Below are 27,740 nucleotides of genomic sequence, written 5' to 3'. Positions count from 1 at the left end.
AAGAAATCAAATAAAAATAAAAACCCCCTCTTTCTCCAGCTCCCCTCCCACACCAGCACCAGCACCACCCCTCCGTGTGCCCCCTTCGGTGGGCGGGGTCTCGCGGCTCTGCATCATCATGCCCTCTCAGCTCTGCAGCTTCACAAAGGAGAAGAAGAAAAACCATCCGGCCGCTCGCTGCTCTCATGTGAGTCCTCCTCAGTTCGCCGTGAACGGAGCTTTGTGTTGTTTTCAACCGGCTGTTTACCGGGTCAGTGTGTGTGAGTGTGTGTGTGTGTGTGAACCCGGGTACTGCTCCGTGTGTGTGTGTGTGTTTGTGTGTCTATGCCAGTGTGTGACAGCGCGGTGGGAACTTTTAACTGGAAACTTCGTGCAAGTTTCCACCAAACTTCTCACCGTTTTCTGCTGATTTTTACTGCGGGGTTTTTTGCTCTCACTACTTGGTTCACTTTACTTCTTGTTTGTTGGTCGTTGGGTTGTAGTGGGGGGGTTTTGTGTGTGTGCGTGTGTGTGTCTGTAATGAAAAGAAGGAACGCGAGACTGATAAGAAAGAGACAGACAGGTTTAGGGAGGCCGAGGGGGGAGATAAACTATCTTCGGACCCTGCCTCTAACTTTCTGAGTAATACATATTCCCGAAAGTGTACATGCGGTGCCCTCCTTTGACACTTGATACTGTGTGGAGTACTCTTATGTCATTTCTACAGTCTCTGATTCACAGTTACACTGTTTCTATTTAACTTGTGAACTCTTGTTATAGCTCTCCGTTAGCTGGAAGCCTATCGTTTTCTTACTGTAGGCCTATAAGGTTACTTCATTGTAGCGCACAGTGTGTTGAACACAGTTATCTGTGCTGCTCATCTGCTCTGCCTCTTTGTTGATTTTCATCTACTACGCTTTGCCTCAGAAGTACATAATACTTCTATAATACTCCTCAATCTATCAGTTGTCCTCAGCTGAATCTGCTTTTTTTTTTTTTTTTTTTTTACTGTTTTTGTACCATGACTCTAGTAAGTTGTCTCCAAAGTATTCTCATACATTTAAAGTAAAGCTGCAACGGTTAAACGATTAGTTGCAACTCATTAAATTAATCGCCAGCAATTTTGATAACCGATTAATCGCTTTGAGCCGTTTAAGAAGAAGAAAATGTCTAAATTCTCTGGTTCCAGCTTCTTAAATGTGAATATTTTCTGGTTTATTTAGTCTTCTGTGATTGTAAACTGAATATCTTTGGGTTGTGGACTGTTGGTCGTGACGAAAACAAGACATTTGAAGATCTCCTCTTGGGTGTTGCCAAACAGTGGGGCAAACAATAATAATTAGTTGCAGCCCTATTTTAATCTACTACACATTACTACAGAAGCACACAGTACTTCTATGATACTCTTAAGTTGTCCTCAGTCCTTTTGCTTTTACTGTTTTTGTACTCGACTCTATCATAATACTCCTATAGGCAATATCAGATTGTAAGTTGTTTCCAAAGTATTCTTATAATATTTAAACTAGACCTGCAACAACTAATTGATTGGTTTCAACTCATAAAATGAATCGCCAACAATTTTGATAATCAATCAATTGTTTTTTGAGTAATTTTTTAGGAAACAAATGTCCAAATTCTCTGATTCCAGCTTTTTAAATGTGAATATTTTTTGGTTTCTTTGGTCCTTTATGACAATAAACTAAATATCTTTGGGTTGTGAACTGTTAATCGGGACAGAACAAGACATTTGAGGTTGCATCTTGGGCGTTGGGGAACTTTGATAATTTTTCACAATTTTCTGACATTTCACGAACCAAACAACTAATCAGTCAATCGAGAAAATAATTGACAGATTAACCGATTAATGAAAATAATCGTTAGTTGCAGCCTTATAATTGACTCTATCATAACACTACTATAAGCGATGTTAATTGGTCAGTAAGTTGTTTCCAAAGTATTCTCATAATATTCAAATTGTGTGTGAGTGGAACACAGTTGGCCTGTTTAATGTTAATATATTTCACTTTTGTCTCCTATACCAGAGGTTCCCAACCTTTTTTGCGCCACGGACCAGTTTAATGTCAGACAATATTTTCACGGACCGGCCTTTGAGATGCGGCCGATAAATACAACAAACTAAAATGATACGACTGGCATAAAAACTGTGGTATTTTCTAAACATAATAATAAACCTGAACCCACTGGGTACTTGTATACAACTTTATTAGCAGCATCCTCGTAACATTGTGCTAACAACATAACATGAGTAACATCCTCTCTGCCCCCCTAACACTCTCTGGTCGCTATGGTAATGTTTAAACATGCCTTCAAAATAAGATACATCACAAAAACAAATATAAAGTGCATGAAAAATACAACTCGACATAACGCTGAATCAGTGGTAGCCCTTAGCTTGTTTCTTTCTGCAACGAGATGGTCCCATCTAGGGGTAACGGGAGACAATGACAGCCGAAGCGTGTTGCTTATGTCCAGTCTACTCCGTAATTTTTTTTTTGGTTGCTGTCACTGCAGAAAACACCGCTTCACACAGATAGGATGTTGGAAATGGCAACAGGGTTTTCAGTGCTGTTGTGGCGATCTCAGGGTATTCTGCCGTGACTTTAATCCATCCAGTCATTTTTCAAAATAAAACATCGTTCAGACTTAGATAATAAATAAAACGGAAATAATGTAAGTTATTTATTCTTTCTGTGCGGCCCGGTACCAAATGACCTACGGACCGGTACCGGTCCTTGGCCCGGGGGTTGAGTACCACTGTCCTGTACTACTAAAATATTTCTGTGTATAATATATGTGTCTGTTGGGTCTATGGTGACTTTGATGTATTTCCTTGTAATCTCCTATAGTATACAATATTCTTACAGTGTTTGTGTAGAATGACTCATAAAACACACCTGTAGAGCTGCAACGATTGGTCGATTAATTAGTATTGACAGAAAATGAATTGCCAACTATTTTGATAATCAAACAATCATCATGAGTCTTTTTTTTTAAGAAAAAATTGCCAAAATGTTCTGGTTCCAGCTTCTTAAATGTGAATATTTTCTGTTTTTTTTCGTCCTCTATGATAGTTAACTGAATTTTAGACTGATGGTTAGACAAAAAAATCGACAGATTAATCGATAATGAAAGTCATTGTTAGTTGTTAGTTGCTAGTTTTGATCTTTACTGTAATCTCTTATTGTATTACTATGATATTCTTCCTGTTTTTATAGAACCGCATATACTCTTTCACTATTTTCACAGTGTATCTGACATTCACAGTTGGGTCTATTTAGACTTTGCTGTACTCTACTATATTATTATCTCTAGTATTACTCCTGTAATGTACAAATATTCATGCGCTAGTAGCCTGTAGTTATCTTATTTAGGGCGTACCTAATTATAATGTCATCTACAGTTTCCTCTTATAACTTAGTGTGGTGTACACATCTGCTATATGCTGACTTCCTTGTTAGTGTTCCCATGATATTTAAGCCAAGTGTTTATGTCCATTTTGACCTTTTACATACTTCACTGTATTGTGAAGTATGTATTGTTTCCTGTTGCATTTCTATAATATTCTCACAGTGCATTTCTAGTGTGTCTGTTGTTCACAGTTGGGTCTGTTTAGACTTTAATGTACTGTATTATTATGTCTTATAGTATTCCTGTAATTAGGCCTAGCTTACGTTCCCTGGTAGCCTTTAGTTATCTTATTGTAGGTGTACTTCAGTAAACTCTCTCCTACAGTTTCCTGTGATGCTCACAAGTTCGTGTCCACAGCTGGTCTGTGTTTTCTGTAATGCATTTTACTCATTAAATCTCATTTTTTGCTACAAAAACACTTAAGACACAGTAAGATAAGAATGTATTGATTACCAGATAAAATCCCCAGCAGGGCGATTTAACCATGGACTGTAAAAAAATAATGGACGTAGCCACAGTGATGTCACCCATTGGTTTGTGGACTCTCGTTTTGAAGCCTCGAGTTTGGCATTTTGACTGTTGCCATCTTGGATTTTTGGACGAGAGGGTGGAGCTGACCCTAACGCTAGCTGCTAGCTTAGTTAGCGCGGTGCATTTACAGTCTATGGTTAACTGTGATAATGCTAATGCTCATTTTTACTAGCAAAAAACAGGCTTAAATCCATTAAAACAAAATGTACTTACCAGAAAAACAGAACATCTGACTCCTTAGAGCAGTGGTTCTCAACTTTTTTTGGGCCAGTGCCCCCCTATCCATTATCCAGGTCCCTTTCCACCCCCCATCAATTCAAATGTAGGCTAATTGTCTCCCTTGAATTTTAATGTTGATTGTTATTCTGTGTTATATCGTTAATAAAGCATGTCTTGGATGCCAAATAACAGATTTGATTTAACTGGACAGTTTGAATATCATTATCATTAGTTTCCCATGCAGGGAACATAAAAGCCCTGTCAATATAAATTATATTTTTGAGTGTTAAACAACAGTTTAAACAACAAGCAACAGTTAGAAATTTGACAGTCTAACTTTAATTAGGTCTCATTATTGATCGCAAACAGCACCAGTCAGAAAGTGGTAATTTGGTGTCCGTGCCAAACAAGAAGCTTTCTTATTAACTGTTTCAACAGAAAACAAGAGCAGCATTTCAAGGAAAATGTCTGAGGCTTCTGGGAAAAAAGCAGAAGGATATGTATCCTTGTTCAGCGTCATTTTGCTGATATGACGTAATATGATTGGTGTTATTTTATGATGCTACCCAGGTGATTAAATAATCAAACCTGCAGCAGTCAAATAAAATAACCAGGTCAAAAGCCCACAGGAGTTTTGGTTGAGGGGCTTGGGGATCCTCCCCCAAGAAAGTTTGACTATTATCATGACAATATTTATTTAAAAACTTTATGGACTGTCTGACCGTCAATATTTGACTTCTCATCTGGGTTGAATAAAGAGTTGAGACTGTTTCTGAATCAACAAACCTTAAAAACCTCCAGCTGTGCGTTAAATGTTTGTTCCTCATCTGGTTGGTTTCCTGGTTGAAGCTTCTGATTAATTTCACTTTCACTAATCAGCTTGATTCAGATTATTTTCAGCATCTAAAGGTAACAAACAGTTTTCACCATGTTTGTGTCTGCGGGTGTTAAAATCATCTGTTAACAGCCGAGATGGTCGTTACAGTGATGAGTTATGTTGTTTTGTTGACTGCATTGGTGGAATGAACGAAACACTAGAAGAAAGAAATAAGAGTATTTATCAATACTCTAGCTAAGTTTACAGGAATTCAACAAACTTTAATACACTTCACAAACACAAAGAGACAAGGAGAGGGCAGAGAAGCTAGCGCGACCATAAATGACAGCAAAATGCAGTTGAGACTCAGCATAGTTTCCCCTTGTGTCTACACAGGAGGCGTTCAGGTACAGTGTTGAGTGTGGGTCACCTGCGTTTTTCGAAGCACTCAGAGCCCAAATTTGTGCGTAGTTACAAGCATAAAACTGAGGGAAAAAAAACTTGACAGAGCTGTGAAATAACATAGAAAAACCCTAAAGTCTAACAATGAAATTTGTGAAAATGTGCATTCGAATGTAGGACTAAACTGGCATTAAAAACAGACACACACAACCAAACACTGAACAATACTTTTTAGGCGACCAAAATGTTACAGTTAACTTTCATGAACTGAAAGTGAAATAGTGACGGCTAAGGCTACGCCTGTATTCTGTGAATCAGCTACGCCACAGTTATGTTGCTGCCGTGCTGTTTTGCTTTATGGTGAACCTTTTTATGGTTAGACAGAGTATGACATGCAACAGGCGTCTGTGGCTTGACTCAAACTGTGGATGTTGCAACTATGTGCAATGCGGCTTAACCATATAGCCTGGATAGCCTATAGTCTTAACCAGTGTGAGGTACTACGGTACACCATGTCCTGTAGTATTGTTATGTAGACATGTTCATTATGTTTCTGGTCCTCTGTGATAAATTTAGACTCCTTTTTAATCTCGTCACGCGTTTCTGCCATATTCTTATATCACTTATCTCTGAGTTTTAGTGTTTAATGTTTGATGTGGTGTATAACTGTGTCCCTGATATGTAGGTTGATCTGACAGTTGAAACGGGAAACTCAAAATACATAACATAATTAGAGACAGAGAGACTGACAGAGAGAGACACAGGCTGTGTGGTCTGTGAGTCAAAGTCTCCTCCTCTGTATTTGGACAGATGTAATCATAGAGGCCTGATTCTAAAACTGAGCTACAGAAACTGATTGTTACGGACCGAACTGTCGGTCTCAAGTCAGTTTTATTTCTACAACTCAGTCTCAGAGGCCTTGAGAGTCTGTCCAACGTATGACACCTTTTCTCTTTAGAGCCTCAAGCCATTGGAAGGAAAAACTCCCAAAAAAAAAACCCCAGAGCAGAAACACAGAACATTTCAGGATGAGCAACAGGGCGGATAGATGTGAAATAGTTGTTGCACAGAACAGACAGCTGGACTAAGGTGGAGAACTACTGATGACATTGTTAAGTAAATAAAGTTCAAACCTGTAATATTAAGTTGATATAAAGTTTCAAAGAGTTTCAGGAGGAGTGTAAATGTCTGTCAGTCTGTGAGTCAGTCTCACAGCAGGAAATGAGTGAGTGTAACTTTTTCCTCTGGTCCACTTAAACCTTTCGGAGCTGCGCTTGAAACTCCACCTCAACACTTTTTCCATCTTGTTTCTTTTCAGTGGCACAGAACAATGTCCTGTCTGCTGGCATTATGGATACTAAAACATTCACGTAGTGCTGGATATTAAACCTGAATGTTACCTGAACATGAGCAGAGACTTTTGCTCCCAGGGTTTAGGGTACACCAAGAACAATTCAGGTCCATAGATCATTACATAATCGGCCAGTTATACAAATACAAGGTGATAGAAATTTGTCAATCATCAGAGATTTGGTCATATTTGTACTGAGGTATCTCTCCCTCTGTTTGTATTGGACCACTGCAAAAGTCATACACACATCTACACAAAATATGTAATTTCTTGGTGACTGCAGGGCTGATTGATTGCCGAGCTAATTGCTAACATGCTAGCAATAATCAGTCACACTAGCTCTCCTCTTTCTATTTACTGCCCCCTGCTATTTTGTTGTCAGGATTGTACATCATTTTATTCAATAACAAGTTACTGAAAGGGAATAAAAACCTCTTGATAGCAAATTCACACCATTTATTAGAGCTGCGACGCTTAGTCGATCACCAGGAAATGAATCAGCTACAATTTTGATAATCGATTTATCGCTATTGAAGTCAAGTTAAGTCAGGTTTTTGACTGTTGGTTGAACAAAAACAAGACATTTGATGTCATCATGCAGCACATGACGAAATTCTGAAATTTTAATAAATTCTGACACAAAACCAATCATCGTAAAAATAATCAGCAGATAATCACCAATGAAAATAATCGTTAGTTGCATTCCTACGATAAATTCATAGTATGAGACATATTTGTAGCATCGACTCCCGTCTGTAAACCATGTCTCTGTTGTGGCTCTATTACAGGTCAGACACTGTCAGGATGATTTGATCTCAGTCATGGCATGAATACTTGTGTCAAACCTCACTAAAGTTGAACTGGATGCAGGTGTGAACAGGCCTAGAAATTTTATTTAAAGGTATAGATTACATACAGTATAATGTTTGTTTCAACATGTTTCTGGTTCTTCAGTATCTACGGGACATTATATTATTGGTTAAAGCTGAACACAAGTAGTTAGAAAGTGAAATCTTTGACATGCACCACATAAGTGTTATTCAGGTTTACAGCAGGGACGTGGCCTCCTGCCTGTACACCTTCAGCTACAACCCAGATTCGTCTTTATGCACAACACATAAGGTAAACAGCCCTGACATGTTCTGTGATCCACAGTTATCAAACACTTTAACACTCAGCCTGTAACTCTTGAACTTCTTCATATATATGCAGTTATACTTTTCTTGACACAGTCATCATTTCTCCATTTTTCATGTGAAAGAGTTTGTTTTATTTTATTTTTTTTATCTCTGCGGTTCTTGATTAAAGCATACTTTCAGTTTGTCATTGTGAGTATCTGTATACAATGTCCCATGTTGCTTCCCTTTTTTCTGTAACATAGAGCATAGAGATGCTTGACGGTGTGAGAATCTGTCTCTGTTGTTTTCACAGCTCATCACACCTCTATCGCACGTTCCCTTCGCTGTGTTTAACCCGTCAACATCAGGGCCCGTATTTATCAAGTGTCTCAGGATCCTGTGAAAGTTATATATAAAGTTTTTTGTATGTATGTTAATCGTGAATCATGCACAGACTTTCAGCAGAAAGACAACTCACAGAAGAGAGGGAGGGGAGTTCCTTTTCTCAGCACAGATGTGTTTCACATGTTTCTTTTCTTATTCAACCACATTTCAATAATAATATTTTGACACCTTACTTTGAAAAATATAAGTGTTTTTTTTCATTAAACAAAAGTTAAATGTTGTCTTAACACAAGCAGCTGTACAAGAACTTTCTGACTTAAATCAGGAACTAATGATCTGATCAATGAATAAAGGTACACTGTGTGATTTCAGAGAAAAGTTGACAATCGTGAGAGAAACATGGTCAAAAAAGCTTTGGTCATCACTCTAAAAGAGCGGTGATATTAGAGTCTGATCGTGCCCTCACGTCTGTAGATGGTCAATCTGTGAAATCAGAACGAACCGTACAACAAGGTTCGGTCTTCTCTGCGTGAGAACCGACACCCTCCGTGGCGTGGTTATTTTCTCGTTCTCCACATAGCAGCATGGTTTCCATTCTAGTGTCAACAAAGAGGTCATATGTCGCAGATAGAAAGAGTGAGAGAGAGAGAGAAAGAGAGGAAGGAGTGCTGTCACATGGTTTTCTCAGCACAGGAAACCATGTGACCTTTAACCCTGTCACCCCCATCCCCCACACCCCAAAATAACACACAGACACCGACTGAGCTGACAGGCGGTAACGCTCCACTGTCCTCTAAACTCTCCTTTTCTCTTCCCTCGTTCAGACTGACAGTGTTGTAGGTTAAATACTTGTTGGATCTCAGTTTGAATGTGCCACCATGTGTGTAGCATTCTTACTCACTGTAAAGTTTTCTTTTAATTATATCTTCAATGTCTGTCAACATAGAAACACAGGAGACTCCTCCTGGATGACATGATGATGTTTTAGGTTTATGTTCTTACCAAGTGGCAACACCCACAGCTTGAGGCCGAAACCAAATGAGGAAGTACCTTAAAGTGCCATGCCACCGACAGCTAGATGCTGGCTCAGATAGAGTCTGATTCAAAAAGCCTCAACTTATACGATTCTGATACTAAGTCAGTTAGTTATGCGGCCAAACTGTGGAACAAAATGCCAGAAGAGCTGAGACTAGAAACAGGGCTGAGCATTTTTAAGGCTAAACTCTTTTTTTTAAGTTGTTTCTGACTCATTTTTTTGCTGCCTACATACTTATGTTTCCATTGTTTTATGGTTTCTAGCTGTTCTCTGTGTGCATTTTGATCTGCTTGTTCTCACTTGTCTTGTTTTTCTGTATTTCTGTAGAGCACTTTGGGTTGCCTTGGGCAGGATAAGGTGTTAACTTCAACTTCACTTTATTTAAAGTGCACATCACCTAGAGGGTCTCTGCACACTTTACAAGTCAATAAAACAGAAAAAAGAGGCGCACGATAATATATGTAAAAGTTCACACATATATATACCGGTAGTAATGTTAATATTACAACACAAGGTTTAGGTTATTGATTTTAAAACAGAGATCATATAACTCTAACAGGGTTGGAGTAGCTTCACATTAAGGCGGAAGACAATCAGTGATTCAGGTTAAATAAATAAATATGCCTTGCCTCTAATAAGTGTGTTGGTTGTCATTTTGGAAATTATTGCTTTGTTAATAAGACTTGAGGATTTATGCTTTGATGTCTGCCGTGTGGGCGTTCATTGACAGCTGTGATTGACAGTTGGCTCTGGGACTCGCACTGAGTCAGACTATTGTTACAATAATTTGGTAAGTTTAATGTTACTTGCTCAAGGTTTGAGCTGCTACCCCCTCCCGAACCCACTGAAACCTGCCAACATTACTACCTGGCTAGTTCCATGTTTACATGTGATGTCGGACATGTGAGCCGCCGTGTGCAGGCGATCCCGGCTAAACTCCAATTCCAGTGTCTGAATACTCTTGAAAAATTAAAAGTTCTTTGCTCTTTGAAAGGATGTACTCGCAATATTATTCTATTATCATTATGTCAGTGGCATAAAATGACAATAATATCATTTATCACAATTATTTCTGGGACAGTATATTGTCCAATAAAAAAACGGGGATGGTAGAAAATGTGTTTAGGACAAAGTGAGATCTTCCCCGGGACTAGTGGAATTTTTATGTAATTTTTAATTTATTTGTTTTAAACTATCTCTTAGCAGATCAAACTGAACTGAGCACTGACTACAACAGAGTGTGTCTTCTCATGATGTTACTATAGTTACTATCACTGGCTGGCTCCTCAGCGCGAGACCTGAAATGTTCCTCAGTCACAAACAGCTTGCTGGCAGGACCTCGCAAATATGTCGCACTGGTTAAACAAAACACAGCGCTACCCTGGCTGTGTGAGTATTTTAGCTAAAGCATACATTTAGATTATTTCAATATATTATGATGGTCTTTTTTTTTTATAATCTAACTTTTAAACACTTATCAAACACAGCTTGTGGATGGACAGTAGTGATGCGCGCCATTGTGCAGATTGCAGTTATATCCAGGGGCACTGCGGTTAATCCGCATATCGGATACTAAAAAATATACAGACACTAATAACAATTATTTCTACAATTATACAATCCTGGAGAAATCAGTGCACTCAGCATGCTGTAATCTTTCCAGGCCACATGGGTTATCAGGAGAAGAAACTTTAGCAGGAAGCATACATAGTACGTAAATATGAAACTATTGCAAAGGTATAGTTCATCATGGAAACGTTTGCAATTACTGAAAGCAGCATCTCTAATCTTCAAAGTAAATCGTTAAAGAAAACACTCATACATCAACAGGGGCGATTTGGGGGCCCAGGCAAACTCCGTCTTGCTTTACAAAGTAAAGAAACAACAGTTTGATATTTGGACAGTTTACATTCACTTCGGGACAGTTTGTTCTTTGGGACGGTGGTGAAAGAAGTTAGTCTGGAGTCCTGTTCTCATGACAGGCCGAGCTGGAACCAAAGCATTTTTTTCTCAAAAAATTGCTTAAACAATTATTCAGTTAACAAAGTTGATTAATTTTCTGTTGATTGACTAATCGATACAGCTCTATCCTTAAAATTTTCAGCTTTCATTCAATGAATGAATACATGAATATCTATCAGATTGCTTAAGATACAGCATGTGAACAAATAGGAATGTCCTTTTATGTCCGAATAAAGCAGTAAGGACCATTTACTTTAAAGTGACCTACATGGTGTCTGAATGACAAAAAGGAATGAACATAACAGCTTGACTGAAATGAAGGAGGAACTCAAGAAAAAATAAATATAACTGAGCTCAAGAAAATATGACACTGTCACTGCAGGAAGTCTGCATGCCTCAGATAACTCCTTGTACACTACTTATCAGTGTATGAACAGTTGTGGGCTTTATTCCTTGAATTAATTTTTAACTAGGGTATTGATCCATGGGTCCCTACTTTCTGTGTGGTCTTTCAGTTCCAGACCAAATATCCCCCTGATCATTATGTTCTGAGCTGCTTCTGTGTTGAAGCCCTTTGTACCGGGACAAGTTTGCACAGTTAAAATGGCACACAGTCAAGCTCTGTGCTAACATGCTAATACAGACGCTAATCCAGGCGCTAAGCTTTCTGTCAAGGGCTTTTCCTTTTTTTCCTCTGAGTGCTGGCCCGTCCTGCCTGTGGAGGAAACAGATAAGTTTGATAAATATGTATGAGAGTGTTGATGTGTAAATCAGTAAGTGTCCTGACTTGTCTCCTCTGTTCCTGCTCTCCAAAATTATAGTTACTGTGGTTGTGGAACAATGGTAATAATAGCAGTCATGTTTCTGATATGCACTGCACAAATGCAATAAAAATAAAGTTAAAAAAGATAATAGCAGTGATACTACAGGCAGTTACAGTGGTATTAAGCCTTTGTTATGTAGGAAATCTGTTACATTCTTTTAATTATTCAGACAGAGGTGTCTGTTAGTAAATGTTACTGTAGTTCTGTCTTCATTCAGACGTGACGGACCAATACAGAAAGAGTCACAATGCTCGGTCAGTTTCCCTTTTTCTGACTGATCTGACTTGAGGAGAATCATTTTGTTCAGTTCATTTCAAAGATTCATAGTCATAGTGTTGGTGCACTTTTTCTCAAAGATAAGTGAATGCACCACCGTTCAATGCACCTCAGTTAGCCACTAAGCAGTAGGCAAGCAAAAAACTGTTTAGCCAACTTTAGGTGAGATACTGTAGGTTTTTAAAGGGGGCATATGTTGCTTTTTGTGATTTTCTGTTATTTTCATACTGATATGATGTTAGATGTCTGTCTTAACATGGTCAAAGTTCCAAAACTTGAGGTGAACATATGTAAAATTGCTTCCTAAAAGTCAAAAGCCAGGGCTTCAACCTGCTCTCAACACTGTTTGCAAAATTACCTCTACCTACCTCCTCCTCATGATGACGTCAGATTGTTCACACATGCCCACAAACAGCCGTCCATTCCGTAGCCTTTGTTGCTAAGGTTGTTGCTAAGGTTGTTCACGTTGTCCACTCGCATATTTCGAATTAGATTCGGGCTTGAACATGTACGCGGGATATATTTGAGTTTGTGCAAGTTTCCATTTCAGAACAGAGTGCGCTCATCGGGAAGATGGCCTTAAAGGGACAGGAGCTAAAACGGCCTGTTTCAACCAGAGGCTGAACTGATGGGCTGCGTAAAGAGCTAGTATAAGATAAATAAGGAGTTTTTTTGAACTGTAAATCATGCAGAGATATTCCAGTAGAGCCCGAGAATATATATAGACTGTAAATGTGCATTTTATTTACCCTTTACATCACACCAAAAAAGGTGAAGATAAATATGGACATCAGAATATAACATTACTAGTCACTTTTGCTTACCAAATTATTGGAAAAGGAATCAAGGTCATTTGTAGTTTATTAAACTGATTTTATTTTATTAAGCTAAGCCCTGCACACCTTAGTTACTGTCAACCTCTCTCACACAGGACATATGCAGTTTATGGTGATAACGGTGGCAGATTTTCAATGAAACCTTTTAGTAATTTTCAAAGCAATAGGTCCTTGATTTCAGCTGGGAGTAAACAAAAGCAGCTTCTCATTTCTGGCTGATTTGCATCAATGAAAACTGTTTCTGACCGATTTTTATCAGCTGTAGCTACTAGCATACTAAGTCAGCTAATGCTCCACAAGTTGGTAAATTCAGAGTATATCTCTTACTTCAACATGACTGACAGACCTGCCATGCCTAGTTACGTTTGCTAAGCTATGATTGGACAGTTACTGTTGAGGGCTTGGCAAACAGGCAGTGATAAATTTGTCACAGTCATCTTAATTAGACTGAAAAAGACGTGTATTTAAAGTCCCGGTGTAGTGAACCTTGTGCTTCTTTAGCCTTTATTTTAATGTGACACATTCAGCAAGAAGTGTTACTGGTCCAAACTTGTCGTTTGGTCTTTCATTTTAATGTGACACATTCAGCTCGTGTTAAAGAAGTGTTAAAGAAATGTTGCAATGTTACCAACATGTGAAATTGCCATCTCATTTATGTGATGAGTTGCATTTCTGGTAAGAGATTCAGTGGTGCTAACAAAAGGAGAAGTAATACTATTAGCACTTTATGTGTTTGTGTGTTGAACCATTAAACCAACAAACATTATGAAATGAACTGTTTTAGCTATCAGTTACCCAAGAGAGTAGTGAAGAAACACACGTTAACATGTAATACACACACGTTGTAATTATTGCTTGAACTATCAATGCCCATCAAGGGACTGATGGTGTTGGAAATTCGGCTAAATACACGTGTCCGGTACATTGGACACTGCTTCCGCAACTGTCAGCGTTCTCTGCACTTGTCCCTTACAAATAAGCTAACAAATAAATTAAAAAAAAACATATAGGTCAGCTGATTCAGAGAGAGGGATGAGAGCGAGAGACAGTGAAGCAGACAGGAGGAGAGCGAGAGCTGAAACAGGAGAAGCTGAACCGAATCCAGATCTGATTGGTATTCAGAGACCGAATCTGTCTGCAGGGAGGCATTCCTGCTCGGAGGAAGGGAGGGGAGAGGGTTTATATCTCTTTTCCTGTTTTTTAAAGGTAGAACACAGTGTTTGTTTATGCCATCAACAGAAAAGATGATGTCGTTAACACCAACATGTGACTCATGTTTTAACCTTGGGGGTTCTTGTTGATTCTGTTGAATATTATTGTGCCATTGTTGCTCCTGTTTGGTCATTTCCTGGTTCTGATTAAAGGAAGCATGAAGAGAATCAGTGGTGCTCATTTATATGTGGTTGTCGTGGTGAACTCTGTTTGTTATTCACAATTGAGTTATTAAAAATATTTTTTTATGGAGAATCGGGTTGTTATTAATAGCTCTGTAGTTATAATTTGTATTGTTGTTTGCGATTGTTTTTAATTTAGTTTGTTGCCAATACTTACACTTATATCATGATAGATAATTACTTGATTGTATTCTTAAATATAATATATTTGTTATGCATAATTATTGTGTGATACACAATAGATTTGTTGTCAATAGTTAGTTATATTGTCATAGTTTGTTGGAGATGCTGTGTTTGTTATTGTTTACTTTGTTACTATAATTAGTCTATTATTGATAGTTTTATTGTTATCAATAAGTAGTTTGTCATAGATATTTTTTATATTCTTGTGAATGAGTACTTTGTTACTGACAGTTTGTTAGCTTGTTATTGATAATAAGTTTGCCAAAGATATTTTTGTTATGGATAAGTAGTTTGTTATTGATAGTTCTATTCGTTATCAATAATTAGTTTGTTGGAGATAATTAGTTTGTTATACAAAATTAGTATGTTCGTAACAGGTAATCACTTTGTAAAAATATTTTTTTATGAAAAACTCATCTGTTACTGGAAATGTATATGTTGTGTTGTAATAGATCATTTGTTCTTTGGAGAGGGTTAAAATGGATAATTAGTTTGTTAAACATAATTAGTGTGTTTGTACTGTTTTTCATGAAAAGTTCATTTTTATTGAAATTGTGTGTGTTAGTTTGTTGGAGATCATTTGTTTGTCAGGGGAAATTGTTTTTTTTTTACACTGTTATGGATATTTTGCTTCCTTTTGATTGTTATATTGTTATCAATGATTAGTATTTTATTGATAATTATTTTGTTGAAGATAATTTGATTTGTTTTTCATTGGGGAGTTGTTATCGATAGTTTCACTCATAGTGTTATAGGTAATAAGTTTGTTAGGGATAGTTTGTTATAGATCATTTGTCTGATGTATTTTTAAACATACTGAGTTTGTTATCCATAAACTGTACACATTACATTCTTATTAATAATTAGTCAGTTATATTGTTATGGATACTGGTTTGTTATAGGTAATAATTTTGTCATAGATAATTAGTGTGCTATGAATAATAGATTCTTTCTCTCAGTGCAGGATTACTGAATTATCTGGAAGTAAAACCCAGAACATTCCCAATCTGCAAACACAGCTTGAAGTTTAAGAGTTATAGCACTAAATAAAATCAGTTCAGTTATCCAGCTAACTTCATTAAACCTATTTTTGAACATGGTGTCTGCATTGGATGATCTAATACTGCTACAGTCCAACAACACTCTGAGCAGGCAGCCAGTCACCAAGTATGGGTTCAGAGTTTCCATTCATGTGTCCAAATGTATGGAGTGAAGTTAGCGCCAAAAGTCTGCAGCTGCAATTGGATATTTGTAGGAGTTTTGTGTTGTTATGTGAAGAAGTATTAGATTTGAGCAGTTATCACATAAAAAGTATATTTTTGATGATACTGATGTCATTGTGTGTCTCTGTTCGACCCAGATGTGACCACAGAGCCTGTCTTCACCAATAGGAAAGCAGCAGTTGTGCGCTGAACAGGGAGTTAGCTCACCCACACTCAGGCCTCATGGAGATGAAACAAAGCGGACAGATGACAGAACAGAGGAAAATGTCCAGATGACACACTCCAACTATGCTGACATAGGTTTTAACAGTTGATTGACCGCTCAACACCACATCTCCCCTCCTGCCGCCACCCGCTCGTCATCCATCCAGCCATGTTGTTGAGAAGGAAGCTGTGCGTTGTCCTGGTGATCGCCACCGTCCTCTTCCTCATGCTCGCCAGTCAGAGCATCCAGAGGAAACATTTCCTACCTCTGTCATTAGTTCCATCCATCAGCCGGGCCACGACCTCCGGAGAAGACAGCAGAACAGAAATAGGTGAGGAGTCATTTCCCCGTCCACTGTGAGTGATGTCATCACCACTAGAGTCTTAGAAACCAAAAATGTGACAAAACCTGGCAGAATATCACAAAAGAAAATTACAATTTAAAAATTAAAAACTTTTTTCACAACAGTTTTGAGCAATAAAATTTGGTTCACAGCATGCAGACTTCTCTGTAAATCTAGTCCATGTAGTATGTAGATAGTCCATACTGTTTTGCTAAAATTAGTTTCTAAATTTGTTATAATTAGGCCCATTTCACAAACTCTCAGCAGCTATTGCATTGTGCTACTGTAAACAAAATATTAGTAGAAATAATACTACTATAGTAGAAGTGGTAGAGTGGTGGTAGAAGTAGTAATGGTGATAGCAACTATAGCAGGAATTGCATTCGCACCAGAAGCAGCAGTAATGGACGGTGTAGCAGTAGGTGCAGTTATAGTAGTATTAGCAGCAGTAGCAGCAGTATTGTTAGAGGTAGCAGTGCTAATAGTAGTAATATTGACAGCTGCTTTAGTATTAGCAGTATAACACTAGTACTGGCACTGGTAGAAGTGGTCGTTGCAGTAGTAGCAGTTACATTAAGCAGCATTAAGCAAATAACAGTAGCAATAGCATTAGCTATAACAATCAGTGTAGAGGTGTGTCATATATCATATTGTTCATGGTGATAGCGGTATAAATCTTGATGCGATATAAAGGTGTCATATCAGAATATTTATGGTATTAATTAGGGTAGAAGTAGCAGTAGCAGTGTTGTGATTGTATCCTATATGATGATAACAGTTTTAGCAGCAGTAGTTGTATAACAGTCATAGAAGTAGTAGTAGCAGATGTAGTAGCAGTAGAGTTAGCAATTGCAGTAGTATCAGCACTAGTAGCAGTGCTAACAGTGCTAATAGCAGTAGTAGTATTAAATAGTAGTAGTACTATCAGGATGGCATTAGAAATAGTCTCATTAGCAGTAGTTGTGTTGGCGATTGTATCATAGAGATAATAAACGTGTTAGCAGAGTTCCCATGATGCAGTGTTCTCTTACTCTCGGTCTGTTTGTTTTTGCAGTGGTTGAACCCATGGCATCTACTGCTGACTGGACCCCTGAGCAGTTCCCTGACCCCCCCCAGACCCCTGTTCCTCCCAGCAACACCAAGCCTGAGGCTAAGGAGAAGCTCCAAGAGAACACCCGGGATGACACAAGGTAACATACAAGAGGTCGCGGACTCTGTGTATCCCATGATTCCCTGTTCTTTCCCTGTCTAAACCCTTCTGTGTCGTCCTCTTTCAGGCACTGCGGTTGTTCTGAGTCCTGTATATCAGACCTGAGGGGGTCAGACTGGTTCAGGGAACGCTACGATCCCAAACAGCAGCCCATCCTCCGAGACACCGACAAGAATTTCGATCCAGAGGCCCTCAAATGGTGGCTGGTAAGGACAAAAAGTTGGAAAAGTGCAGTTTTTAATAATGTTACTGTTGTCGTTCCTAATAGAGAGGGTATGAAAATACACAAATGTATGATATTAGTCTGAGGTTCGACAACCATCTTAATAAGTTAAACAAGGTCCACTTAAATATTAGTGAAGGTCTATTAGTACAGTCTGTCTGTATGACACACTACCTGCTACTGTGCAAGCTAAAGTTTACCCTTCAAAAAAAAAAAGTCATTCTTTGAACTAAATTAATTCAGTTAATTAAACAATGTGCAATCATAGAGCTGTTACATTTTTAAAAAGATCGTTAACACGTTTTTCAGGTTTTCTTATTTTGCCATCTTTAGTTACAGACCCGTAGTGAGAGCAATAAAGTGTGACTCCCCATACAGAAAATATTTGCAGGATATACACTGGAAGTGTCCTGTCAGCAGAGAAAAGCCTTGCTATTGATTTGATGTGTCAACACTGACAATTAGCAAATCAGCTGAATCAAATAACAAATATTTGGAGATAAATGTCTGAACCCTTTTCCTGCATTTATAGATTAAGTTCTGCTGCAGAAACCATTAGTAGATTAAGGGGTGGGGTGGGGGGGGGGGCTGCTAACATCATCAGTCTGATCCACATTGCATATACTCTGATTCTGTGTGCAAGCTAGAAAAAGCACAAAAGAGCTGTATGCTGTAGTTACACTGTAACTGTGAAAAGAAACTGCATAAACAACATAGCACGTACAACAAAGTAAGAATGAAAAATTATTTTGAAGCTGTTGGAAACTGTATATTTTCATTTTAGATGAAGTTAGACCAGCAGATACAAGTACAAATATAGAAAGCTTAACATAGCTGCATTAAATGATAACGTGATATGTTCCACTCGCTACAGGGTCTTCAGCGGTCCGGAGACGACCAGACTCTAGAGGAAGTGATGTCAGACATGTTTCAGGTCATTTCCCCACCCACTGTGGATTTCAGGCCCCTCACCTCTCGTTGCCGCAGTTGCGCAGTGGTCGGTAACTCTGGCAACCTGCAACGGTCAGGAAACGGCAAGTTGATAGACTCCCACGGCTCTGTGATAAGGTATGTCTGTAATCACACACAAACACATACAGAGATATACAAACACACTTATCTCACCCTCTCCCACATCTTCCTCCCACTCTCAGGATGAACAAGGCGGTGACTCGAGGATTTGAGAAAGATGTCGGGAATCGGACAACACATCATTTCATGTACCCTGAGAGTGCAGTGGACATTGATCGTGGCGTCAGTCTCGTCCTGCTGCCGTTCAAACTGAGAGACCTGGAGTGGGTGACCAGCGCACTGTCCACCGGCGAGGTCAAAATGTACGAAACAACAACACAAATATACTTACAATCTAGCAAATATAAAGAGAAATGTATTAAAAATCCAAGAAACATATAAACATATATTCAAAATCTAACAAATGCATATAAAAATATATACAGCAGAGCATACATCATACCTCAGAGCTTTAAATGTAACATATGTACGGTAAAAATAATAAGTATACGAATAATGTAGATAAACAGACTTAAAATGACTGAGTCTGTTAACCTGCACGGTATATTTATGGTCGTATACACAGATAATATACATGATTATATACAATACTCAGTATGTGTACAATATTCCTAAATATAAACATATGTACATAGAATAAATATTTAAATCAGATAGGACAAAATGTGAATTTGTATGTTATATGTACCTGTATAATGAATACATCAAAATGCAAATAGATGCAGAGAAACATAAAATAATATACAATACATGAAGTGTATTATTATTATATTTACTGTGTGTGTTTGTATTTGTGTGCAGGACCTACATGAGGGTTAAAGACAGAGTGAAGGCTGATAAAGACAAGGTAAAATAAACGCACCATCATGCTCTCTTCACATCACACTGTTTATAGTCATCAGCCTCAGCTTTTATTGCCTCTGGACAACATGTCTTTTATTTTGACTTCTCACAGCTTCAGACTTTACAGTCCCAGTTTTAATATATTTGCATCGACTCATTTAAAGATGTCATGACGTCTCCACAAATTTGACTGATTCATGATAAATTGCTTTATTTAAAAATGAAGAGATTATTATTTTAAGTGTTTCAAACATGTTTCCCTTCACACACAAGGAGATAAAAACTTGCAATATTCCTCAGATGACCCACAGATTTCTAAAAAGACCAGTTCATTTAAGTGCACATTTTTCCCCACATAGTTAATCACATAGTTTTGTCTTAGATAAGCCGTTTCTAGATCATTTATTTGAACTTACAAAAACAAATGTTGTGGGTGTTTATCAAGTGTACAAAAACACTAACAGTAAAATATGTGAGAACTGTCAGAGAGCCAATAAACCAAAAAATGTTATCATGGTAACACTGTGTGTGTGTGTGTGTGTGTGTGTGTGTGTGTGTGTGTGTGTGTGTGTAGGTTTTGGTGGTGAACCCTGTGTTTTTTAAGTACGCTCATGAACATTGGACCGAGCGTCATGGTCGCTACCCGTCCACCGGCATGCTGGCCATCATCTTCGCTCTCCACACCTGCGACCAGGTAGGAAGGAGAGGGTTAAAGTCTGTCAACTTAATCTGTCATTCAAACTTCAAAAGTTCAAATCATTTGCTGCGATAATCCATCTGAGAGCAAAGACTGTTGAGAAAATTCATCCTGTTGATAAACTCAGACATTTAAAGAACCAAATTTACATTCTTCTTTTATTTCTTTGATTATTTTTGACAAAATATCCTTAAATGCATCACTGGGGAATTTTCCAAACACTGTCGGCTATTAAATGTATCATCACACCATGAGAAAGTCAGAATTCATCATCATCATCATCATCAGAAGTTGTAATGTGTTAGAGCTACACACATACACAATACTGTATGTTTACTGACATACTTGGTTACATGGTGTGTCACAGTACACTATGTAGCAGTATGTCATGTTATAAAGTCCTGTCTGTGTTCAGGTCTCGGTGTTCGGTTACGGCGCTGACAAGCAGGGTAACTGGCATCACTACTGGGAGGAGAATCGCTATGCTGGAGCCTTCAGGAAGACCGGCGTCCACAGCGCCGACTTTGAAACACAGGTCATCCACCAGCTCGCCAAGCAGGGAAAGATCAGCCTGCACCTGTGATCTACAGACCTGCTGACTGACCTACAGACTGACCCTCTGACCCACAGACTGACCCACAGACGTGCTGACTGACCTACAGACTGACCCACAGACGTGCTGACTGACCCACAGACGTGCTGACTGACCCACAGACGTGCTGACTGACCTACAGACTGACCTCCAGACCTGTGGCCAGTTTCATCAGCTGGACATAAAAAAGTCAGATGTAAGCCCTACACCTATATGAATATGTTAGTATGCAAACAAAACAGTGCCATAACTAATAAAAAAAACAAGACAAGACAAGAAAGGCACTGTTGGCTATGCAAATGTTGTGCAGCACAGCTGCTGCTCACATGATGGTGCATGCCCTCCCTGGCTCCATACTGATTTCACTGTGCAAGCAGTGGAATCTAAAAAAAAAAGTCATTAATATGCCTCTATGCAGTAGCTATGCATCATCCCTTAACACTACTCTCTGATAAACTATACCAGTTTAAGTGTAGGATAAAATAAACAAGATGTGTACCTGTTTCATATTCAACCTAAACATAAGCCACACACGCCTGCGCTTGAGCACTTCTATGCAGCGCTCAACGATTGACCATGAGTGCACATAGTTGTACTGTCTTTCCTGCTCCATTCGGGGTACCACGACAGGTGTCATTAGCCACTATTTTAAAGGGTACCCAGTGTCTCCAAGAATTATCACACACCTACAGACCTGTTGACTGACCTACAGACTGACCCACAGACCTGCTGACTTGCAGACTGACATACAGACCTCTTGACTGGTGTTTTCACACACCTACAGACCTGTAGACGGACCTGCTGACTGACTTACAGATGATCCACTACTTAATTGTCTAGACCAAGAATCAGCTAAATCTCCAGCTGTGTCTGGCTGATTGCAGCTGAGTGTCAGCACACCCGGCTGTCCTCTGGCACTGAAGAAACCGATCTGAGCCAGCTCTGGACTGGGGGTGGCTCCTCTGGCACTGAAGAACCCGATCTGAGCCGGCTCTGGACTGTGTGTGGCTCAGACCTGTGTACTTCTTGCACAATCATCACGTCTGCCTTGAGTCAGACATCCTGTTTTGCTAGATTGAGGCCAGTGTTGGGCCAAGACATTTGTAGATACCTGGACTTCCTGTGGATGGAGCCTTTGTGAGTGGGAGGAGCTAAACCTGATACCTCTACCTGGTGGGTGGGGCTCGGGTATCCTTCCTTTGCCGACTCCTGCTGGAGTTCCAGGTCAACTTAAACAACTACAGACTGTTTTTCGGGACCCTCCACTGTTGGGACAGACAGACCGTCCTGCCGTCTGCGACTGCGAGGATCAACCACAGCAAGCTTTGCTCTGAGTGGGAAACAACCACAGACTTTTTATATCTTTTTATTGGATTTTTATAGATATTATACAGGGATAACCTCTTTTTTTAATCAAAGCACTTTGCCCTGAAGAAGAAATGGTGGCCATGTTATTGCTTCTCTTTCTCCTTCCAACCTTGATTTTTTTTTTTTTTTTTTGTATTTTATATCATTTTTAATCCATCCATTTATTTTAACTGAATCTTAACCGTCCTGATCTAGAGGATATTTCTGTCCAGACACACTAGAACTGGAAACAGCAAGACAAAGTTTTCTGTCACTTTCTCATTTTTTTGGACTGTAGGCCAATGACATTTTGTGTCTCGACTTCCTGTCTCGACTATATATGGAGTTGGAGGCAGTGAATGGGAGGATTGTTTGTTGTTTAAGCTTCTTCATGTGTTCCATGATGATTCAACAGTCTGCAGGCTGTCAGCTGATATTACTGAATGTCCAAAATAGGAATATTTCATTAGTGTTTGATATATTTTAAAAGGAATCGTTCTACATTTAGTGTTAAGTAATCTTGTTTCTTAATCACTGTTTCCCAGCTCCAGTGGCTGACAAAGATCATAGTAAGTCAAAGAATGAAGCTGCAGGCTGTTGAACTTCATGGACAGACGTGACGTCATTCTTCTGAGTCACAGCTCAGCTGATGGGAGTGACAAAGACGAGGAGACGGTGAATACCCTTTAACTAAAGATTTATTCAGTAAAACTCAACATGGACAAATAATCAGTAACATCACCAGTGTGTGTGGTGCACGGATGAGTGGAAGATGTAGTGCAATGTACATTCAAAAAAAAAATAAGTCCAACCAAAAATAACCAACCATATGAATGAAGAGCGACTGACCAGTCCAGCAGGTAGCAGGGGAGTCAGTCAGATGACTGCTGGACTTCCTGTTAAAGGGAGACGACAGCGTGCTGAAGGCTGTCACACCTGTACTGTGAATGTACACAAACTGTTGCTGATTGTCAATCACGGTTGTCTGAATGTTTGTGGCTTTGTTTACACTGGGAGGAGTTTCAGGACATTTTCACACTGAGTTTGTTTGAGTCTGAAATTGAGTATTATCGTCCGTCTCAGAACACTGATATAGTCGATTTCAACTGCGTGTTTGCGTATACGTGATGCTTACCCCGCAAATCTTCTGTTCCTCCAATAGGTTGTGTGCATCTTATTTATTAATGCCATGCATCAATAAGATGCAGCTAAGCTCATGACCAATGAAAGCAGTTTATCAGGAAGTGAAGTAAGGTCAGCAGCTTGTACAGTCTGTGCAGAGGTAAATTTAGGGCTGCAAGTGGACAGTCAGGACGTACCATCATTGACATGGGCAGATGTTCTTAAACTTTGCAGCCATGCATATGCGGAAAGTATCATTTTAAAATGGTCACTTTTTTGTTTTTATTGTGGAAAAAACATCAACAATTTTCTTTCTTTTTTTTAACAGAATTACTGAAACTGGAATCTCTCACAAAAGATTTTTAGAAATTTAACTTGTGCACTGAAAATAAAGCAAGGTAATCTGATGTTAACCAGTGATAATTTTGCCCTCATCTGTCCCTTAGTGAATATATTTTGTAATCTTCCTTTCATATATTTTGTTTTCTTGCCACAAAGTGTACTTGAGGTTTCAAGCAGGAGTACAAATTGTTTTTTGACTGACTACCACATTCATGTCGACTTAGGTACAGAACTGGGAAAAGTGTTTATTTCCACATTTTTTGTTGATCCGTTTCCAGATGCAGAACCAACTCGCCAGTGTGAAATCGTTCTGAAACCGATGCTCAGTAAAGATCTCAGTCTGCTTCAAACAAACGCACAACGTGTGGTCCGACCACGTCTAAAGTCAAAGTGTTTTCTTCCTGTTCTTAATGTCCACACTGGAAGGTGGTGTGAAAAGCCTTCTGTCATAACCTCTGGGCTTGCATCACACTACTTCTCTCCTACAACTCTGTCTTTGTCGTTTCAACGCCAGGAGCTGCACAAACGGGGGGATAATGCTGCACAGTTTCAGACGGTCTTGCCCCAAAGACATTCATGTTGTTTTACTCAGCTGCTCATACAAAAAGTGACAATAGTTGTGTGAAGAATGAAAAGAGAGCTTAAGAGAGAAGTTAAAACCCAGCTTACAATCATATAACCACCACACACCCAGCCAATCATTGTGTGAAGTGGATATGATGGTTGGTTTCTGAAAGTTGCAAAAATTTAGATGCAGCTGTGGTAAAGGGAGATTTTTAGATGGTGTTAGAACTTTGTTTGAATTATACTGAGGCCTTATAAATAATCATAAATGCTGAATCTTTGTCCTGAGGCTGTTGCTCTGTCGTTAGCTCTGCTGCTCTTCAGAGTTCAGTTTGAGTTTAAACCTACTTGTATGGAACAAGTCACATGATCTCTTAAAACTCGACTGCAAAGTCATCAAAAACTGTAGTTTAATATGAAACATCTGCTGCTTGTTTTTTAAGATTTTGTTCACCGCTAAGATTTAACACTTTGTTGGATTCTCCAGGAAAAAGTCCTGCTGGTAACTGGGAAATTATCTACTTTACGAGTTAACGAGGAGCGCCTGAATGAGCCATAAACCCGAATTCAGCCACTAAATGACAGAGCAGCAGCCTTTCAGAGTCTTTAGCTGGACTTCACATTTGGATGTGAGGTTTTGCGAGTTTGCAGACTAAGCTGTAGTAAACACATTTACTCCCTCACTCTTAAAACCAGTTTGTTGTGAGTACAAATCCAAAAAATTGTAAATGGATGGTGTGATCTGTAGATTTAGAGCAGAGCGATGTCCACTGACCAAACCGTACTGTATGTGTGATGTATGTTCAGTTATCATAGCTTTAATTCAGCTCATCATGTTAAAACTGTGACTCTGTTCGATGAGAGGAAAAAAAAAAAAAAAAGTCAGTTTCACTTAACAAACAACCTGCTGATCATCAGTTCATTCATAGATACCAAACAGACAGGAGCACTGTGATATTTCAATGGAAACCACAGAAAACAACATAAACCCACCACTGTCACTTTGAATGAAATAAAAAATATGAAACATAATTGAGTTGTTTTTTTTTTGTTTTTGTTTTTGTTTTTTTTAATCAAAGAACTCTGGAGGTAAAGGTTCACACAATCAAACCCAGATGAGAAAAGTTCTGAGAAATTTGATGTCTACTCTATTTTTTTTTTATGGCAGTGTATTGCTCCCACTATAACAAAGAAAATCATCTCAGTTTCTAGTTATAACAAGATATTTTTCATGGTGTAATGACATTTTTCTCTTTATTACTACATGCAAAATTATTCTCTTTTAAGCATGAAGTTTTTCTTGTTATAACCACATCATATTATCTTGTTTTCTCATGATTACAAATTACACAAAACCAACCTATCTCATTAAAACAAACTTTTCTCATCACAACAAAAGTCAGTATGTTGTTATAACAAGAAATGTTTTTGTTGTTATGAGAAGATAAAATATTATAACACGTTTCTTGTTGAAACTGAATAATTTGGTGTGTAGTAATAACATGAAAGTGTGTCTTGTTATAATCTGAAAAGGATCTTATCTGATATTTAATGAGAAACACATTTATTTTTGTAATAGTGGCAGCAATACGTTTCCCTACTTACTCACCAAGGCGTTGTGATATCTTGTGACATTGAAGGCAGCTGGAAACATGTGCTGTGTCCCATTTCAGGCTCCGCCTCCTCTGAAGTCCACATTTACAGACCAAATCCATCATGACGGCTCAACAAGGCAGCGTTCTGTCAGAAAAACTGATTATACCTGAATTTAGAGCAGACAACTGGTTATTTATCCTTTGGTCTCCAGTATCCCACAATCCTTTGTGCCTCAGGCCACTCGTTGGGCCCGGTGAATCCAAGGAGGCAGAGCCTGAAATGGGGCAGAGGTGGCTCTTGTGGTGGCATTGCCACACAATCAATAACATTAAATACATAAAAATAAATTAATTAGAATTGAAAAAAAAAAAAAGTCGTTCATATGAACTTCAAAATTAAATGTCCAGAGGATTGTTTTATTTTTAAGTGACCTGCTGTAATCTGTGTGCTTTATAAAATATTACTTTAGTTTTAAATAAATAAATAAATTAAAGTATTGTCAAGATCAGCTTTGAATCATTGCTGATCAGTCTGTGCGAGGCCGCCTCCACGGCAACATTATCACACGATCCGATCCACATGGAGATCGAGGCTGTGCCCAAAATTACTTCCTTGTCGACTCAGTCGCTCGTCACTGAGCCCATATAGTTGAGCGATGAATCATGATTTCATACTAATAAACATCATATTCCGTCATCGCTGACAGCTGTAGAGTTTAACAGCAGTAATCTGGCATCCATAAACTGTGATGCATTGCATTGTGTGATTGTTGGCAACCAGTAGTGTACGTGTCATGGGTATGATGCTACACTACCGTGGGACTTTTTGGGGTTAGTGCATAAATATCACATTAACTGCAGTGAATGGGGAGTGATTTCGGACACAGCTTAGTCTGGTCTAGATTCTTCCTCAAAAAGGTCATCTGTAATGTTTCCATGGTAACAGAAGGCATAAGAAACGCCAGTTGCTATGACAACATGGCTGACAGCAGGAACAGTGGCTGGACCGTGATCATGTGAACTCACAGGATGCTGGAGTCCAGTCCTGGGAACTGGAGTAGGTCCAGATCTGAAAGTCTGACCTGGTCCATCGCAGATATGGGGTTCTGTTCCTGCTGCTCAGTACTGATCCGGTTTGGTTCTCCTGAGCTCCAGGTTCTGGTTCTCCATGCTCTGATATGGACTTGATCCATGCTGGTCCAGGGTTTGCCTGGATCCAGATTTATGTCAGTCTGAGAGCAGCTGCACAAAGGAAGACGGAAACAAACCTCTCTGGTCCGGTTCGTCCTCTATGTAACCATGCTACACACACACACACACACACACACACACACACACACACACATTAATTTAAATTTATATGTTTACTGTACATTTAGAAACTTGAACAGAGGTCACCATTGTTCATTTTAGTCACATTTTGGCCATTTGATTATTGTTAGTTCAAGTCAACTAAAAATACTTTTTTCTCAGTGAAATTTGTTATTTTTGTTCATTTTTATTGGCCCCTCTAGACTCCACCACTGTAGTCCAGACCGAAATATCTCAACAACCATTGAACAGACTGCCATGAAATTTTGTGCAGATGTTCATTCAGGATTAAAGGACCAGTGTGTAGAATTAGTGGCATTTAGCAGTGAGGTTAGAGATTGCAACCAACTGAGTACCCCCTCCCCTTCCAAGTGTGTAGGAGAACCTAC

General features: G+C 38.9%; 2 protein-coding genes across 4 annotated transcripts in view; one reads left to right on the top strand and one right to left on the bottom strand.

Moving 5' to 3' along the window:
• Positions 1-101: 101 nt before the first annotated feature.
• Positions 102-25,369, top strand: st3gal8 (ST3 beta-galactoside alpha-2,3-sialyltransferase 8). Of its 3 annotated transcripts, none has more exons than XM_044348595.1 (9): positions 102-187; positions 16,063-16,461; positions 17,528-17,663; positions 17,751-17,889; positions 18,781-18,974; positions 19,061-19,240; positions 19,740-19,785; positions 20,356-20,475; positions 20,894-25,369. In XM_044348595.1, the coding sequence occupies exons 2-9, from the start codon at positions 16,299-16,301 to the stop codon at positions 21,059-21,061; spliced, it is 1,146 nt and encodes a 381-aa protein (XP_044204530.1). In that variant the 5' UTR covers positions 102-187; positions 16,063-16,298; the 3' UTR covers positions 21,062-25,369. The 3 variants fall into 3 exon arrangements, with proteins under 3 accessions (XP_044204530.1, XP_044204528.1, XP_044204531.1); XM_044348593.1 differs by having other exon boundaries at positions 169-250; XM_044348596.1 differs by lacking the exon at positions 102-187 and adding an exon at positions 7,754-7,850.
• Positions 25,251-27,740, bottom strand: part of unm_sa1614 (un-named sa1614) — a 28,323-nt gene continuing 25,833 nt past the window's right edge. Inside the window, exon 28 of the mRNA XM_044348592.1 lies at positions 25,251-27,342. Within this exon, the coding sequence (XP_044204527.1) occupies positions 27,268-27,342 (75 nt within the window). The 3' untranslated portion in view covers positions 25,251-27,267. The remainder of the gene's footprint in view (positions 27,343-27,740) is intronic.

The sequence above is a fragment of the Thunnus albacares genome, chromosome 4, assembly GCF_914725855.1.
Source record: "Thunnus albacares chromosome 4, fThuAlb1.1, whole genome shotgun sequence".
NCBI classification, from domain to species: domain Eukaryota; kingdom Metazoa; phylum Chordata; class Actinopteri; order Scombriformes; family Scombridae; genus Thunnus; species Thunnus albacares.
This window is presented reverse-complemented; position numbering and strand designations above follow the sequence as displayed.

Coding starts and splice junctions, on each gene's coding strand:
- st3gal8 (XM_044348595.1), top strand. CDS start 16,299: ATGTTGTTGAGAAGGAAGCTGTGCGTTGTCCTGGTGATCGCCACCGTC. Junction 17,664..17,750: donor AACACCCGGGATGACACAAG/GTAACATACAAG, acceptor GTCCTCTTTCAG/GCACTGCGGTTGTTCTGAGT. Junction 19,786..20,355: donor TGAAGGCTGATAAAGACAAG/GTAAAATAAACG, acceptor GTGTGTGTGTAG/GTTTTGGTGGTGAACCCTGT.